General features: G+C 46.6%; 7 protein-coding genes across 7 annotated transcripts; 3 read left to right on the top strand and 4 right to left on the bottom strand.

Moving 5' to 3' along the window:
* Positions 1 to 906: 906 nt before the first annotated feature.
* Positions 907 to 2,458, bottom strand: N7478_011614 (uncharacterized protein; the record flags this gene model as incomplete). The annotated part of the gene is made up of 2 exons (XM_056927828.1): positions 907 to 1,900; positions 1,983 to 2,458. The coding sequence occupies 2 exons, from the start codon at positions 2,456 to 2,458 to the stop codon at positions 907 to 909; spliced, it is 1,470 nt and encodes a 489-aa protein (XP_056773555.1).
* Positions 2,459 to 2,907: 449 nt separating this feature from the next.
* Positions 2,908 to 4,089, top strand: N7478_011613 (Gfo/Idh/MocA family protein; the record flags this gene model as incomplete). Its single annotated transcript, XM_056927827.1, has 1 exon — positions 2,908 to 4,089. One exon carries the CDS (start codon positions 2,908 to 2,910, stop codon positions 4,087 to 4,089), a length of 1,182 nt encoding a protein of 393 aa, XP_056773554.1.
* Positions 4,090 to 4,493: 404 nt separating this feature from the next.
* On the bottom strand, positions 4,494 to 6,578 carry N7478_011612 (uncharacterized protein; the record flags this gene model as incomplete). The annotated part of the gene is made up of 6 exons (XM_056927826.1): positions 4,494 to 4,999; positions 5,052 to 5,166; positions 5,227 to 5,354; positions 5,407 to 5,573; positions 5,632 to 6,039; positions 6,100 to 6,578. The coding sequence occupies 6 exons, from the start codon at positions 6,576 to 6,578 to the stop codon at positions 4,494 to 4,496; spliced, it is 1,803 nt and encodes a 600-aa protein (XP_056773553.1).
* A 1,690-nt stretch (positions 6,579 to 8,268) lies between these two features.
* Positions 8,269 to 10,679, bottom strand: N7478_011611 (anoctamin family protein; the record flags this gene model as incomplete). Its single annotated transcript, XM_056927825.1, has 4 exons — positions 8,269 to 9,960; positions 10,019 to 10,313; positions 10,381 to 10,534; positions 10,598 to 10,679. 4 exons carry the CDS (start codon positions 10,677 to 10,679, stop codon positions 8,269 to 8,271), a joined length of 2,223 nt encoding a protein of 740 aa, XP_056773552.1.
* A 520-nt stretch (positions 10,680 to 11,199) lies between these two features.
* On the top strand, positions 11,200 to 11,694 carry N7478_011610 (uncharacterized protein; the record flags this gene model as incomplete). The annotated part of the gene is made up of 2 exons (XM_056927824.1): positions 11,200 to 11,426; positions 11,631 to 11,694. The coding sequence occupies 2 exons, from the start codon at positions 11,200 to 11,202 to the stop codon at positions 11,692 to 11,694; spliced, it is 291 nt and encodes a 96-aa protein (XP_056773551.1).
* A 51-nt stretch (positions 11,695 to 11,745) lies between these two features.
* On the top strand, positions 11,746 to 13,427 carry N7478_011609 (uncharacterized protein; the record flags this gene model as incomplete). Its single annotated transcript, XM_056927823.1, has 4 exons — positions 11,746 to 12,025; positions 12,097 to 12,542; positions 12,629 to 13,024; positions 13,086 to 13,427. The coding sequence occupies 4 exons, from the start codon at positions 11,746 to 11,748 to the stop codon at positions 13,425 to 13,427; spliced, it is 1,464 nt and encodes a 487-aa protein (XP_056773550.1).
* A 232-nt stretch (positions 13,428 to 13,659) lies between these two features.
* N7478_011608 (M28 family metallopeptidase) lies at positions 13,660 to 16,114 on the bottom strand (the record flags this gene model as incomplete). The annotated part of the gene is made up of 3 exons (XM_056927822.1): positions 13,660 to 13,716; positions 13,777 to 15,143; positions 15,223 to 16,114. The coding sequence occupies 3 exons, from the start codon at positions 16,112 to 16,114 to the stop codon at positions 13,660 to 13,662; spliced, it is 2,316 nt and encodes a 771-aa protein (XP_056773549.1).
* Between the last annotated feature and the right edge of the window lie 16 nt (positions 16,115 to 16,130).

Genomic DNA, 16,130 nt, shown 5'->3' with positions numbered 1-16,130 from the left:
GTTACGCAACAAAGAAGATATTAGTTTTGCATCTCAACAGACAAGGGAGCTATTGGGAGCTGTGCGAGAATCATTAGTGGGCTGTCGCTGGGAGCTTCTCGAAGAGGGCTATGTAACGTTAGGACGACTGATAGATGGTCCACCGTGAGCACTTGTTTGCGAATCATATCAATAATGCCACAATTAATATTGTCAAGATAGACGTTTTGAACATCAGACAGTAAATAGAGAAGCCGTACTGGCCTATTCCTATCGACGTAACGACTTATGCATGACCTTGCATCACTCAAATGTGCGGTCCCTCGTTATCTTGAGGTATGCCAAGCTTAATCCCACGTTGACGTAGTACTGGTGCCACCTGATTCAGATAGGGGCGCCACTTTTTCCCCTCTAATAGGCACTTCTTGCGCTATCCCACGTATAAAGTGGGTCGCTATTGCCGGCTGGCCCATGGCCAACCTTGGAAGATACAATCGATACGACTATCAAATCCGGGGTAAATTTGAAACTGAATATTAGTAGTGGATTCCGGATCCCTCAAGGGATATGCCACTGGGAAGTGCGTTTGTTGTATAAGTGACATTTCTCAGACCCTGGGAGCGGCTCTTTTAAAAGCTGCATATTCTACTACTCAAGGGGGGTTTTTGTGAGGTTGTCAAGTAATAAGCATCCTAATTAGCACTAGTGCCTACTTTATTTTGTCATTCAGATGCTTTAAAAGGCTGTCGTTCAGAATATGACTAATAGGGCATATGTACAACATTGAACTTATGTAGTGCCACTGGCAGAGGTATGGATACCTATTGATGTTTCAACAGAGAGGCTTCAAAAGGTGTATAAGTTGTTGGAATTCAATTATTTCAATATTTGAACGCAGCTCGTAGCTAAAATCTTGCAATAAAAGAATCAGGCAGTCTCCACTTTCATCTCCATAGTAGTTGTTTCATCAGCATCGGGAGGTACAAGTGTGTCTTGGACACGCTTAAAGATCAAAACCAATACCAGAAGCATAGATCCTGACAGTAAGCCCCAGTAACTTCCAAACATTGCCTGGTAGCTGATTCCGCGAACGTCCAAACTGAACACAATCGCAGCTCCCATTGCTCCGAATACCTTGTAGAATGCAGAGTAAATGGATAACACCAGTGGATCATTGGAAAGAGTTCCCATGATCCACCATGCAAATGTCTGCCAGGCACCATCTACGGCGCCATAGAATGTATAAAGTGCGATGTATCCTCCGGCTTTGGAGTCATGGACATCGAGAAGATGATCAGGAGGCGTCCCACGTTGGGATATGCGAGCGGGAAACACGCCACCAATAAAAACGGCGTTGATCAAGACAAATAAAAAGCTCCAGCCAATAAAAGCACGTTGGCGTCGGCCGCCGAGTTTGCTAAAATCGAGAAGTAGACCAACGGTCACAGCCATGAAAAATTGGCCAAAATCGAACCAAAGACTGCCAAAGGCACGAGTGCGGAGATTGAAGAAATAGGAGTTGAAATCGTTGCTCTGGTAGGGAATGTACCACAGACCCGCGAAACTGTAGGGGAAAAACAAAATAATCCAAGGCTCGCGTTTGACTGCGAGGACCACATTCTTTAGTTCCTGGACAAAGGTTGTCTGACGAGGGACGACCACTCGAGATCCGTCATCGCGAACCACTTTAGATGGGTTGGAGACGAAGCATGCCACCACGCTACCCATCAGCATCAATACAAAAAGAGCAATATATGTGCTATCGTTGACACTGCCCGCTGTTGTGACCCCCCAATTCTCGACCGTAGGAATAATGGCGCCAATCACCGTGCCGAAGAATGAAAGTCCATAGAATATTCCAACATATTTGCCTTTATCTTTTTCCATTGGGAGTGACATAATCATAGATCCCTCGGCAGTCCTAAAAGTGTTATTGTTAGAACGAGGAAAATGACGATAGACAATCGAGCCTGGGCGTGAAACGGATGCAAGATGAAACATACCAGAGGAAAGCCGCAGCCACGCCACACATGGCACCACCGAAATACACAAAAGACTGGTTGTTGTTGTGATTGTAGCTCCAATAGGAGGCCGATAGTAGCGAATAACCAATGCCACCCGTCGCAAGAGTGATCTTTGGACCCAGAAAGTTGCACACGGACCCAGAGACCAAAGCAAATGCGCAAAATAGACTATACAAAATTGTATTGGCATTATTGCTCGTGGTTGGATCAACTTGACCTCCTCCTCCCAGGGCAGAAAGAACGTTGAACATTCCAACGACTAGAAGGTGGACAAATGCAATGATGATGCATTGAGTGATTGGTGCTCGATAGGCTGGGAGGGTAAAGAGGCCAGGGATACGATATCCCCTGGGGACTTCATGATATACTTCCAGGTCCCCGACTGTTTCATCCGGCTTATCATGAGGATCCTGCAATCCTTTAGCCATACTGGCTGAATCCGCTTGTTCCTGCATGATATGTAGTAGTATAAAGTCAATTTAAGAGAAGGTATGAGGTTGGAAGTTGGCAACCACGAAGGCTTTGTCAAAAAGCAACTTCCAAGGTCGTTACGATGACAGTCATTATATGTTTTCCGGCTCTTCATTGCCTCCCTATTCGATAACAGTGCTATCAGGGCGTCGGCTTCCCCAGAAGGTCTGATCCCCAGATAAGTGGGGAAACATTCAAGGGTGGAGCTTATCAAGCGAGTCTTGCGTGGGATGAACGGGTATACGCGGGATATGATCTCGTATACGCACCGCTGTTGAATTGTAGCGTGGTATTGTCTGTACCTCATTCTCACAAACATTGCAGGTTATATTTGCATACTTAAATGCCTGCATATCGATAATCTATCGAGTCTCAAAAACGGCTTGGCCCATACATTACCGTAACCTTGAGATTATCTTCACCTTGAGCCAACATGGATGTTCGCAAATTGTCCTTCAACTTTGAAAAAGAGGCGACTGAGAGCAATGAGAAGCACGCTCCGCTTAAAGTGGCATTCCTCGGAACTAGACACCCACATGTTATGTACCGATTTGCCATTCTAGAGCAACTGGGTGGCTTCGAGTTTTCTGGATTTCACGAAGAGGACGCCGAGATCGCCAAGGGATTGAGCGAGCGACTCCCGCTATTGACACGATTTGAGGACCCAACATCTTTACTTGATACAAATCCTGATATTGTGATGATTCATGCCCTGGATCCGGATGTTCCTCGCTGGGCCCGATTTGCCGTTGACCACTCAGCACCTTTCAGAGGTCTCTTTCTGGAAAAACCAGGGGCAGCTCTACCCAAAGACTTTTATGATCTTGCGGCCCAAATACAAAAAAAGAGACCGAATCTCGTTGTAGAATTGGGATATGAACTTCATTACTCTGAATCCCTAGAGTTTGCCCGTAAGGTGGTTCATACGGGGGTGTTAGGAGACATCACTACCGCGCGATTTCATGGAGGTTGTCCATCTGGAGCTGGAATGGACTTATGGCAAGCTATTCCGGAGGACTTGGGTGGAATAATGCAAACCGAAGGCTGTCATACCCTTGAAAATGTGTTAGATCTCTTTGGGGCGCCCGAAAGAGTTGTGTCGTCAATCCGCAAACTTCCGCAAAGACCTCCGCACCCCGTTGTGGGATGGATTCCAGATATCTTCACAGGAACGGTTGATACCGACAAATTTGGAGTCGGCTCATTGCTTTACGAAGATGTATGCTCTGGTATTATGGAATATCCAGATAAGACTATTGTTCTGGATATGACCGCTTGGGAACCTACGGAATGGTGCAACGAGTGGGCAATTGATGTTTACGGGACCAATGGATCTTTACATGTTATCCCTGACTATCCTGTCGGGACTCTTTACTTGCGTGAAGGTCGCGGAGAGTTTGCAGCTGGTGAAACGAAGTTGAAAACAGAATTACCTCACGGCACTTCTAATATTCCAAGTTGCTATCGCAAACAGTTGGAGACTTTGTTCAGCAGAGTTCGAGAATCCAAGACTCCTGCTAGTGGTTGCTGTGATATTAATAAAAATGTTGATATATTGAAAGTTATTGATGCTTTCTATAAATCAGCGGAGTCTCGACAATGGATGGATGTATAAAAACCCCAACGAGGCTTTCAATGTTAATCATGTACGGTATCATGGATGTCGATCTACTAGATCAGGATAGTATTTTTGTACATATGTTAAAGGATATATTTTACATACGATTCGCTTCAAAAGAGAGATCAAGAAATGCATACTATTGTCGATGCTACTAAATTCTTCGCATAAATTCCAATTTTCAAGTCTGAGATGTAGTGGTCTTCAGTCACTAGACACTTATGAAATACTACTAAGTGAGAATATGTCATAGTCCCAGAAATGCCAGAAAATATACTTCAGGGCTAGGGAGGAGTATATAAGCAGCCAGACGTTGGCAATAAGAATGAGAACCCTGCATATTAAACCATAGATAAGGATGATTGGTTGGATTTGAATCCAACATCCAGGTCCAGAGATCCTCAGACAGGAACTGCACAGCCAAACGAAGTTGCGACTGTGCCACCAGGACCAAATACTTCAATCAAACCTTCAATGGCAGCCCACGAGCCCATTCCTGAGCATGCAAGACCTCCGAGGAAATAAAAGACACTCAGAACGTTGACCCACCAGTACTTTCGGAATCCACGACTCCATCGCTTCCACCCACTATCGTGGCGAGTAGTGATACCGGTGACTGGATCGAATCCCTCGCCAGGAAGTGCAGAATCAACCTGGCAGCGGAAGCCAACGCTGAGGAGAGCGGGGAAAGTATATGTGAAGTTCAGAATAAGAAGAGCACCGACTAACCCAACAATACCGTTCAGGTTAGGCACCGCAGCTGCAATAATAAAGGCGAATATCCAGTAAACCGGACCAAGCAAGTACCAAAGCCAGCGGCCTTTCTTGCTTGAGATTTCGGGAAGCCCGAAAACTTCCTGTCCAACTTCAAGATATACAGTTTTCATTCCGACGTTAAAGTAGAGGACTGTTTGATGTTAGTGGAGATCGGAAATAAATATTCTGAAGGAAAAACATACCGCATGCGATGAAGCTGACAATCAAACTCAAGATGTTACCCGCTACTTGCAGGCCATATGGATTGACGGAGTTGTTGATGGAGGAAGAGGCGTATTGACCCCAGAAGTTGTAGACCTGTGATGGAGGTATGTTAGAAAATATTGAATATTTCCCAATGGGACGAGAGGATCTTACGAAGGCGCCAAAAATAATGTAGACAACGCAAATAAAAGCCTGGGCGATTATCATGCCTTTCCAGAAGTCCATGGGGTGACGCATTTCAGCCAAGAATGCGATGAAGAGAATAGCACCACCATAACTATCTAAAGAGATTGTTAACGGAGTTCGATATAGCACAAAAGAACGTCAACGTACAAACGAGCTCGTCGACACCGTTGAATTGGCCAATGAAACCTGCGCCTTGTTGTTGATATTCACCCGGTGGGGGGCCAGCAAAGGTCTTGATAGGACCAGTACCTGTGACCAGTGTTGACGAGGTGACGGCGGTGTAATCGGGAGCGAAGTGGGCTGCAGACACCATACTAAAGAAATCATTAGCAAGAGGTCATCTCAAACGGACAGATTATGATGGGGTCATACATAATGATGAAGCTGACAACGTTCAGCCAAACCGCGGCATTGGTTAACCAGCCCAGGCGTTGAAGACTGCGAATACCACCAAGAAACATACCAATAACCATGGATATGATCATACACACAACGAAACAGATCTTCTCATTCGCCAGTTGAGCCAAAGTTTGAGCATTGCCCAGAACAAGCACGGAAACTGTCATGAATTGCTGCAGTGACTGAGTGACATTGATGAAATGACGCGCTTTAGGACCAAACACGCGGAAGTAGGTGTCTCCAAAACTCAACATAGGATACCGAGTTGAGTCAAGGTGCAAAAATACTTTCCAGAGAATCCAGCCACTGAAACCAGCGGCGATACCGAATATAATATAGAGAGCGGTTGCGGGTCCGAATCCGAGACTAGCATAGACGAAACTATAGGCGCAATTCAAGTTAGAGAAATTTCAAGAGAAGATAGGATAGGATCATATATACGGGCAAGAAGACCAACCGAGAATGTCGGTAGTGATCAGGAAGAATACTGTGCCCCAACTGGCTGTTCGTAGTGCACGAGCGGCTGTTTTCCACTCCGGCTCCAAGTCAGTAGTAGTGACCGTAGTCTGTGTGATCTTCTTGTCGGTATCCTCTGAATCGCTTGAGGCTTGAGTAGTCTGCGCAACAGCCACAGCTTCTCGCTCTTGTCTCTTCTTGGCTTCATGGTGAACACCCTTAGAGAAGCGATTCTTAACCACTTTAGAAAATGTCAGAGTGCCGCGCTCTTCAACATAGACTCGGTTATTTTCTTCTTCTTCTTCGCGCTCTAAACGGGCCCAATGCGCATATTCTTCAAAAGTGACAGTCGGGTCACATCGAGCTGCCAGACCGTAGACACGCTCAGGGGCCTGGAAGGTTTCCTTGTAATCAGGCAAAAAGTCGGCTTGGTTGGAAGCAGGGACGATCTCGTTGTCTTCCATTTTGACTAGCCAAGAATCTCAGATCCACAAATCACGGAGAAAAGACCAGTAAGGATATACAGAGTAAAGCCAAGATATGAAGGGTTCTTTGGGTTTATAACAAGCATTCTTGGCGACAAGAGAGAAGATAAGTAAATACTTCTAGCTGCAATTCACCTTGGAACTAATCTCAACTTGATGGATACATTAAAATATTGTTATTCGTGGTTGCTGGATCCATAAATCTCAAGCCAATAGGGAAATGCTCTTATCTCGTTCCGTGAAGACTCTTGCGTTACTAGAATACACTAAACGCGCCACGAGCCTGAGCACCTTCGATAATGCGCGGCCATGGGGTGTTTAGACCGGAAATGCCGATGGCAAACAGTTGATTGCCTTATCTAACTGATTGGATTGGACCATCCGCAATGTGGATATCGGGCAAATTTGATTAAAGACAGTCGAACGGGGAAAACGTGGCCACCACGCACAGATATTCCGCAGGCACACTTGTACTAAGATTGATTGAGTTAGTTGCACACGACGCTTTCTTCTTCCTTCTTCCTTCTTCCTTTTTCCTTTTTCCCTTTTCTTTTTTCTTTTTCTCGTCCATAGACTAGTCTTTAATTGAACAGTTCAAAGCTGGTTTGAGATTCCATCGACGCATAATTAAGACAGCCGCGATAATATCATGACATCAGGTTTTAAACTTCCATCAGTACACTATAATTAAGGATTCGTCCTCTAACTCATGACCAGCTAGCCTATGGTCTCTCAATCTCGCTTAAAATGGTGAAAACAAATCGGTGGCTCTTGACGACGCTTTCTCCCTAGTATGTGGACCTGGGCCCTTGATAACGGACCCCAAGGTGTGGGTAATTCTTGTATACCCGAGCGGAGTAATGTGTGGTTCCTGCGGACTCCGGGGTCAACGGTCATTCGAATACATGGTCGTTCTATTGAATGGTTCTTCTTGAATCCGCCACAGTGAAGTAAAGATTGCGATAGCTTCTGCGCCTCAATCAAGGAACAAGCTTTATCCACAAAGTGATAAGCCTCGGGACTAAGTCTCGGACTAAGTCTCGGCATCTCGGTAAGATAGCTGAAAGGTATCGTCGCATCTATGGTTGGTCCATTATGTCTATGTCCGTGCCTTTGACGTGCTCCCAATGCTACCTTTGTCGTACTGACATGATTTCCTAATTGGGTTCGGCTTTTTCGACTTCTGGCCGCGCGTTCGCTCATGGACTACTTGACATCTACCCAGTAGGACCTCCCTTAATACATATATGTAGATGTTTGATCTCTAATATCCCCAATTGAATATGGCCTGGCTACTCCGAGCAGGTGCCCAAGCGTTTTCAAGTCACGTGGCTTGACCGGGGGCGATTTCCGGAATTTGAAAAAAAAAAAAGAAGAGACATAGTAGTAGAAGAAGAAGAAGATGAAGATGAAGAAGAAGAAGAAGAAGAAGAAGAAGAATGTTGGAAGATGTGAATAAACAGTACATACACAGGACATTCGATTATAAACAAATCATGACTTCAATATTGACCGTTTATCCAATAACAAGGATTGTACTGAGAAGTGTATTTTGACGGCGAGGAAACTCGTATTTCTGTGATGAATCACGAATGCCAATGTGAATGGAGTCGCTAGGTTAATGTGAAATTGATTCTGGACATTTCTTCAAAACATCTCAGCTTATCACCTACTGCTCCTTCTTCTGCTCCTTCTTTGCTGTGGGAGTGGGCCTGGCCTGAATGATTCCAGCGCCGACTTTGGCAGACTCTGCCCAGCCGTGTTGGCGCATCCAGAAACGCTCGGCAGGATCGGCCTCATGCAGTGACGTTTGACGAGCATCTTCCTCTAGAGCCTTACGTGACAGTCCCAGGCTCTCAGAGGGGCTTTCTTCAGTCTGATCAGCGTCATTCTGGGCACTGATAGTCGATTCAAAATATCTTTTGCGCATAAGATATCGCTCGGATCGTTCTTTGCGTGCGTTGGGTGGCTCGAGTTTTGTCATAGCAATCTGAACCACATGCTGGACAGCGAGGTAGAGATGCTCCGAGAAAAAGATGGATATAAGCAATGCCCAGCCCTTAATGTCTGTCGGCTCGCCGCTGGGACCTTGCTGAGCGTTTCCGCTGAACATGTAAACTAACGCCGCGCTGGTGATACTGCCAGTCCAGGAGAGGAATCCCAGCGTATCGAGCCAAGGACCAATTGTATCGGTACGGAGAGGGGTAGGTCGACGGAACTCGTTGCATATTTTGAAGAAGTCTGATCGGAGCTCAATCCAGTTGTTGGCAAAGAAGGAGACCGGAACGAGTGGCCATACTGGAGAGAAGAGAGCCAGATAACCGAATTGAATGCACATTTCGCGGAGGTCGTCAGTGACTTCGTAGTCAGACAGGTCCACCTCGTTTCGAACCCTCTTCAGGAACTGGGCTTCCTCGGGTGGGTCATCGTAGACAACGGCAGGTACTCTCTCCGGGGATTCTTTATCGCCGTTACGCTCGGACTTGTTTTGGCGCTTCTTGTTGTATGCTTTGTATTCGCGGAATGCGTGTTGTTTGATGTAGGGAACGATGGTCTCCATTGCAAAGCCAACAATCTGGGCAGTGACAGTGAAGTATACAACCTGATTTCGAAGCCGTGCAGGATCGATTTGGAAGTGTGACCGTTTAGTGGTAGAGTGCTCCTTGGAGACAAAAGGCCGGAGTGTTAGATGGAATACATCCAGGTACGGGACGATTCGACTGGCGAAAGGGACATAAACAAAGGCAGTTAGGAACACTGGGAGATAGGATGTCATGAAATTGATGACGAAGACTTTCTGGGTCAAAGCGACATCGTATGCATCAATTGTCTCATGGTTCTCGTAGTCATTCAGCTTGGTTGCAATCGAAACAAGGACCGCGCTCATAGTTGGAACCAGTGCCGAGACGAGAATAGTGGGAATGAAAACCAAATAAGTCTTCAAGGGACCATTGTACAGTTCCGCAATGAAGATCTCGATAGCGAAACAAGTGGCGATGATGGCACCGAGAGCGGTCGCAGCTAGCAGTGCGAAAGGAATTTGGAGAAGTTGTCTCTGCATTCGCTTGGTCGCTGGGAAGACGCCCCGTATCTCACCAGTGCTTTCATCTCGAATTTCCTTCTCGGGTTTGAATTGACGCCGTTTGGTCTGTACCGCGGAGACTCCCTTGGTCTGCCAGCGACAACTCAAATCCACCTCTTGCCTTTTCCAGTATTCGACAAAGATGATGCACCACAGCGAGTTGACGACGGTGTAAATGATGGAAAATCCACCCAGAAGAAACCAACAGCTGAAGCCGAAGACGGCAGGGAAGATGAGGAAGCGAAAGTAGGATTGGAGGAACGCGAAGTAGAAGCCGACCTATTGTATCGTGTCAGTTATGCAGTTGGAGTGATTTATTCGGATGTTGGTAACTCACGCTTTCTCCAAACTTGTTGCGGATTTGATCCAGTTCCTCTTCGGAAAGGAAGGTCTTCTGACTCCATTCACGCATCCAGCGTTTATTTGTCTCCTCATCGTGTAGAGGGAACACTGCCGTCACGTTTTTCCATTCTCCATGTTGTGGGGTGATTCCAGCACCTCCTTCTTGGACGGGGAGAGTGATCAAGTGGCTGATGACTCGCAGTCGCTCTGCTTCGGTTTCGGTTGCGGGATCGATGGCATCGGCGGGTTCAGGCTCAGCATTGCGAATTCCATAGAGCCAGTCGCGGACTCTGAAGTTATTATTAGATATTATTAGGGAGAGGGAGAGGGAGAGGGAGAGGGAGAGGAAGGAGATACCGTGATCGATACACCGCCCGCTTCAACTGTTTCTTCGACGCCCGCACAAAGACAAGCAAGGAAGATTCATCGCCTTGACGAACTTCGGTTTGTAGACCGACTTCTGTCAAGGTATGAAGCAACTTCTCCAGCAGCTCAATCGCCTGGGACTGATCTGCGGGGTGAAAAAGAGGTTTTAGCCAAATGCGACCGGGGCATGAACATTACAACCACTCACCTAGATCGCCGAAGCTATATTGCACGACATAGTCAACTTGGAGGTTATACCCCTGAGCATTAGCCTCGGTTGACGTGGCCATGGTGAACTTGAAGATGATGTGGGAGAGAGAAGAAGATCAAGGTGCCAGCTGGTGCTGGTCACAGCTTGGGTCCCGCAATCATTTGTGTCGACGTCACCGGAAAAAGCTTGGTCGATGGGGAAATTGGAAGATCATGACGTGGAGAAGCTTGGAAGTATCTGCATCTATAGATCGGGATTGTACTATGGATCCTGATCTTGATCTGGATCTGATCTGGATCTGATCTATATCAGAAGTATAGAGGTATGGGCCATGTCCCAGGGTGATTCCGCTCTCTTTCCTCTTCCTATTCCTTTTTCAGCTCATACGACCGTGCATGAAACACGGGATGCATCCCCCGCGCAGATGCAGCTGATGGGCGCTTAAGTGTGACTCGCTCAGCGGCTACGAGTCACTAGACTGGGCACATGCAGTTGCCTTCAACTTATAATTAGCTTGAATAGAAAGATCGTTTCTCTTTCTCTCTTCTTCAACCTTATTCAGTCCCATCATCCGTGTGGTTTATGGTTGATCCACCAGTATGGCCGATACAAACTTCCACGATCCCCTGGATCCACAAGTCTACTATGAAGGGTTCCCTATTGACAAAGGGTCTCTGTACGATCGGTTCAAAGACATCGACCAGTTAGAACACTTCCGTACATACATGCAGCGACTAGAGAAGCCTGAAACTCGGAATTTTGTATTGGATTTTGGGAACGAAGATGCATATTGTGCGATAGATTTGGGAACCAACGATTTTAAAAAGTTATTAAATCAACCGGTAAGTAGTCCCAAGTCTTGAATCTCGAAGGATCGAAGAATCATAATTTGATTTGGTTGTTTGCATGCATCTATAGCGCTCGAGATGTTTTGGTACGCGATGGATGTAAGCATTATCTATCCATTTACCTCCAATCCGAGTTATTATTGCTATATATTGAGTATTAACATAAATCACCCCGGTCGCAGCCACCTCTGGGCCCCAGAAGAGCAAACAGAAACCATCAAAGTGAGTGGAAACGCCAAGATTTAATGTGCTACGAGCCCACGGCCTAAGACTAACCCCCGACACGCCACAAAGGCAATGACTTCACGATATGGAGTTTCGGAAAGATTGCAAGGAATGATGTGTACTGCTCCAGTTATAACTCCACCGAAAGAAACAGCACAATCAAAACCTCAAAGATCAAAAACCAGAGATCTAGATCCTGCTCACGAATTGGACGACCTTGAGAATGCATTCGCCCTGAAGAATATTCCCCAACATGAGTCTCTCCACGACACATCATCATTCAAACATCTCACTTTCTCCCAAGTCACCGATCAGATTTGGCATTTCTCCTCAGTAGACCATGGCCCGCGATGTAGGTTCTATCTTTGACACGATTCCTTCAAACCACCTGGGCAACGAACATTGCTTTTAACAGTGACCTAGATACATGCATCGGCTATAACACCTTGTTTGTCACTCCTGGCGCTTCGACAGAAACAAATGAGAATGGCAGAGATCTACCCCAAGGTAAAAGACTATGGAACTGGCTGGTTTTGTGTGAAGATGGCACCATTATATCCATGCAGGAAAATCCGTTCCCCGGGGTGAACGTATTAAAAGGGGATCAGCTCAAAGTTCAGGATATCGCTCGGAGAAATGTTCGATTTATCTTCTCCGGGGTTTCAAAGCAGCACTTAACCATGTCAGAAAGTGATTCTCTAGTGACTATTCGAGTGAGACACTTCAACGATGTGGGACCGGATCAGGCCAATATCAAGCAGGAAGATGGACCGAGTCTTTTATTCTACTATATTTTTGACGATTGGGTGTCTAGCTATGGACTAATTGCTAAACGAGAACATAAATATGGCGTTGCTCTCGAAGAACTGGTAAGTACAGCTGACTTGGGCGCCTTGAACCCGGGATTCCCCCAGTCGTTATATCAAAGATTATGTATCGCTAATATTATCTATAGAGAGGTCAAATGCTTCACCGTCCAATCGTCGATCTGGTGAATGAGCTTCACTGGCTTGGGAGGCGGTTAGCAGTGCTGAGGCGTTTGTATCAAAGCTATGAGCTCATCATGCGACGCATACTACAACGCCAGCGTTTACTCCGCGATGAGGGTCGCTCGGCTCATTCCCAGCCAGTGCCTTTTGGGGCTACCTTCGGGGACAGAGAGTTTTCTGATTTGCGACAGGGCAGTATAGTAAGTAATGGTACCTATGAGGATAGCAAAGAAAAGTCAGTCGGAGTGATTTTGAGCTCGGCGGCTGTGGCCCGATTTGAAAGACTTGTTGATCGTATCAACCTGTACTGTCTGAGTGAGATTGAGACATGTCTCCAGGAGAAAGAATCCTTGACATTCTTAGTTAGTATTGACAGCCCGAGGTAAACTGCCATTGAAATCAGAGCGCTAACTTTATTATCAGAACTTCAATTTGATTGCTCTCAAAGACTCACAAGCGGTGGAAAAGCTCACTCGAATTACAATCCTGTTGGCCAAAGCAACTATGCTGTTCTTGCCTGTTAGTTTGATGACTGCCTACTTTTCCACTGAGCTTCAAGGCGTGAAAGGTGGATATACGAAAGTCGACTACTGGGGTAGTTTTGCGGTGATTTTCTTCTTGACACTCGTGCTGCTCACTCTGTTTGGCTTTGCCAGCGACACTGTGGAAGGGAAGACGATTTATCGATCCCTGATCAAGACGTTCTTCCGAAATTCGCGGGAGAAGATGTCTTTTTCACGACGATCACAGCAGGATCGTCAATAACTAATACGTCGCCTTTTTAAAGCAATTATCGCCATTTTTGAGGCTATGGAGATGCTGGAACCGGTGCTTTACAAAGAAATGTACTTATTTAAAACCATGATTTGATTGTATTGCTTTGCTGTGGTTCATAAGATAGTATAAATGTATAACCAATTTTTGTATCTTATATAAATCGCTATATCTTCAATCCAGGGTGAACCAATTTCAAAAAGGGCTCGTTCAGCTGCAAGGATCAAGACAGTAATTTGGTTGCCGCATGAATCCGGTCTTGGATAATCTTGCTCCATTTCTGAATAAAAATGTGTTAGAGAGATTGTCAGTGAGTACGTGGTTTACGAAGGTGACTTACCTCTGCATTGGCGATATCTCCTGCCTCAAGGCTCTCCACAAGACCGGGGTAAGTGGCACCTGAGTAGCCTGTCCAGATTCCGGGGGCGAAAACAACATGCTTGAACCAATTACGGCCGTCAAGACCTGGCTCATATAAGAACGCCCGTTCCAAACCTTTATACTTGTCATTGGCGACGCGAATCTGGAAGTAAAGTCTCACTTTCTTCCACCAATGATACCACGGGACATCGTCATTGAGTTGTTCCGCGAGACTAGCGGTGTATGCGTCAAAGGCGTCGGCAGACGCCTGGAACTCCAAAATAGCCGTATCAAGAGCTGCGAAGTCAAAGTGTGTTCGAGGCAAACCAGAGGGTTCGGCCCGGCGAAGGTATGTATACAGGCCACTAGCATAGTCGGCCGCACTAAATGCAATCACAGGCGAGTCGACGAGGCGGGCGGCTGCAAGAGCCCACATCTTGGTGCATGCGATGTGATAGCTCCAATCCGCATCTCCAAATTTCTCCATCCATGCAAAACTGTCATAATTAGAGTGATAGTGGTAAACAGGGTCGTTGGAACCACGGCCGAATCCAAAGTCGACACTCGCGATACCTGCAAAGTCCTGGAATGCTGTGAAGTCGCTGCCACTACCCATTGTTGCAATCTTTCCGTTCCAAACATCACCGACTGTCTGCCCGCGCACGGTCTGGTTGGGGGATTGCACTAGACCAGCGACCTCATAGATAACCTGGTTGAGTAGCGGTGCAGCTCTAGGGGTAAATTCGGTACCAGCGGCAGCAACATCTACATTGAGGTAAGCGACATTGGCTTTGGAAAGCCAGGGAAGGTTTTCCTCCACCCATTCTGTGGATCCCAGAAGACCATATTCTTCACCATCCCAACTGGCAAAGACGATCGTGCGCAATGGCTTCCATCCAAGTTTCAAAGCTTCACCAAAACTACGGATAACTTCGTTAAGAGCGGCGGATCCGCTGTTGGGATCACCTGCACCTCCAGCAATCCAGGCATCCCTGTGGTTACCCACAACGATGACCTCATCGGGGATAGTTCCTTTGATCACACCAATGACATTCCAAAGAGGAGTTGTCACATATTCTTGCTCATTGTTCAGGTTGATGACGACATCTTCGGGAGAAGGTCCGACATTATATTCAACGCCCTTGTAAGTTAAGCCACCACCCTGCCAATACTGATTGAAATCGGTTGCCTTCGGTCCATAACCATTCAAAGCTTTCAAAAAAGGCAAGACCTCTTTGTATGAAATGGGAAGGGAGGGAATAGAAGGGATAGAGTTATGGGGGTCTTGCCGTTCAACACCTGGTTTGGAGGCATACCCTGGTGTGGTAGGGTCTCCAGGAAGAATGCCTGTTCAATGCGCCGTCAGAACTTGTCATAGAATATAACCATACAGACTAAATGGGAAATGAGAAATTGTTATACGCACTGAGGAACTGTGTGCTGCCGCGCTGGATCGCACTGGGGTTTCGAGCAGGACCGTTGGGGTACGTTTCATAACCGTTCTCCTCCGTGATCTCACCGTCTTCCTGAGGATCATCGTAGATCAGAACGCCAACCATTCCAAGCTCCTGTGCACGCTTAACCTTGAGACCACGGAAGATTCGGCCGTATTTTACAATGGCAATTTTACCCTCCAAGGTAATATTGGCGTTCAGCAGATCCTCAAAGTCTTTGTAGGTGCCGAAGTTGGCATAAACAAACTGTGCAGTAACATTACCACTGGCCGAGTACCCGTGGAAAACAGGAACTCGGTCAGGTAAACTGGAGGTGGGATCCTCATCCAGCTGATCCTCCTCCAAAGTGGCCTCGAATGTGACCTCGGTCTTATCATTGGATGTCTTCAGAAGAGCCAATCGGTGGTCCAAGGGGTAATTGAGATAAATATCATAGGAAGCAAGAGTGGTGTCTTCCACACCGAACTCCTTCCATTTCTCCAGCGTCCACAAAGCCTGGCTGAGATTCTTGCCTGCTAGATGAGGACCGGCAGTATAGTAGGAGCTCCACTCCCGAGCTTTCGCTGCAGATGGAGTATTGAGGAGGATTTGCTGCAGTTGATCATAAGGAAGTCCGTTGCCTTGGGGCCATGAGTCATGGGGAAGAGGGTTGGCCCATGGAAGATAGGACCAAATGGAGCCATGGTCGCGTGGTAGAATCGCATAAGGGATTAAGAAGAGGATCGTAGCGATCGTGAGTAATGACGCAAGTACAAAAGTACATCCACGACGAATGGTATGGTGAGTATACCGGTACTGCTGCGGAGCGACATGGACGGCCAACAAAGGGGTAGTCTCTGAGGACGCCATTGTTTTCTCCATCATTTTCACAATTTTTTGG

This window comes from Penicillium angulare (assembly GCF_028827245.1).
Source record: "Penicillium angulare strain IBT 27051 chromosome Unknown utg000009l_segment0_segment0, whole genome shotgun sequence".
Taxonomy (NCBI): Eukaryota; Fungi; Ascomycota; class Eurotiomycetes; order Eurotiales; family Aspergillaceae; genus Penicillium; species Penicillium angulare.
Note: the sequence above shows the minus strand (reverse complement) of the source record. Positions and strands in the feature narration are given on the sequence as shown.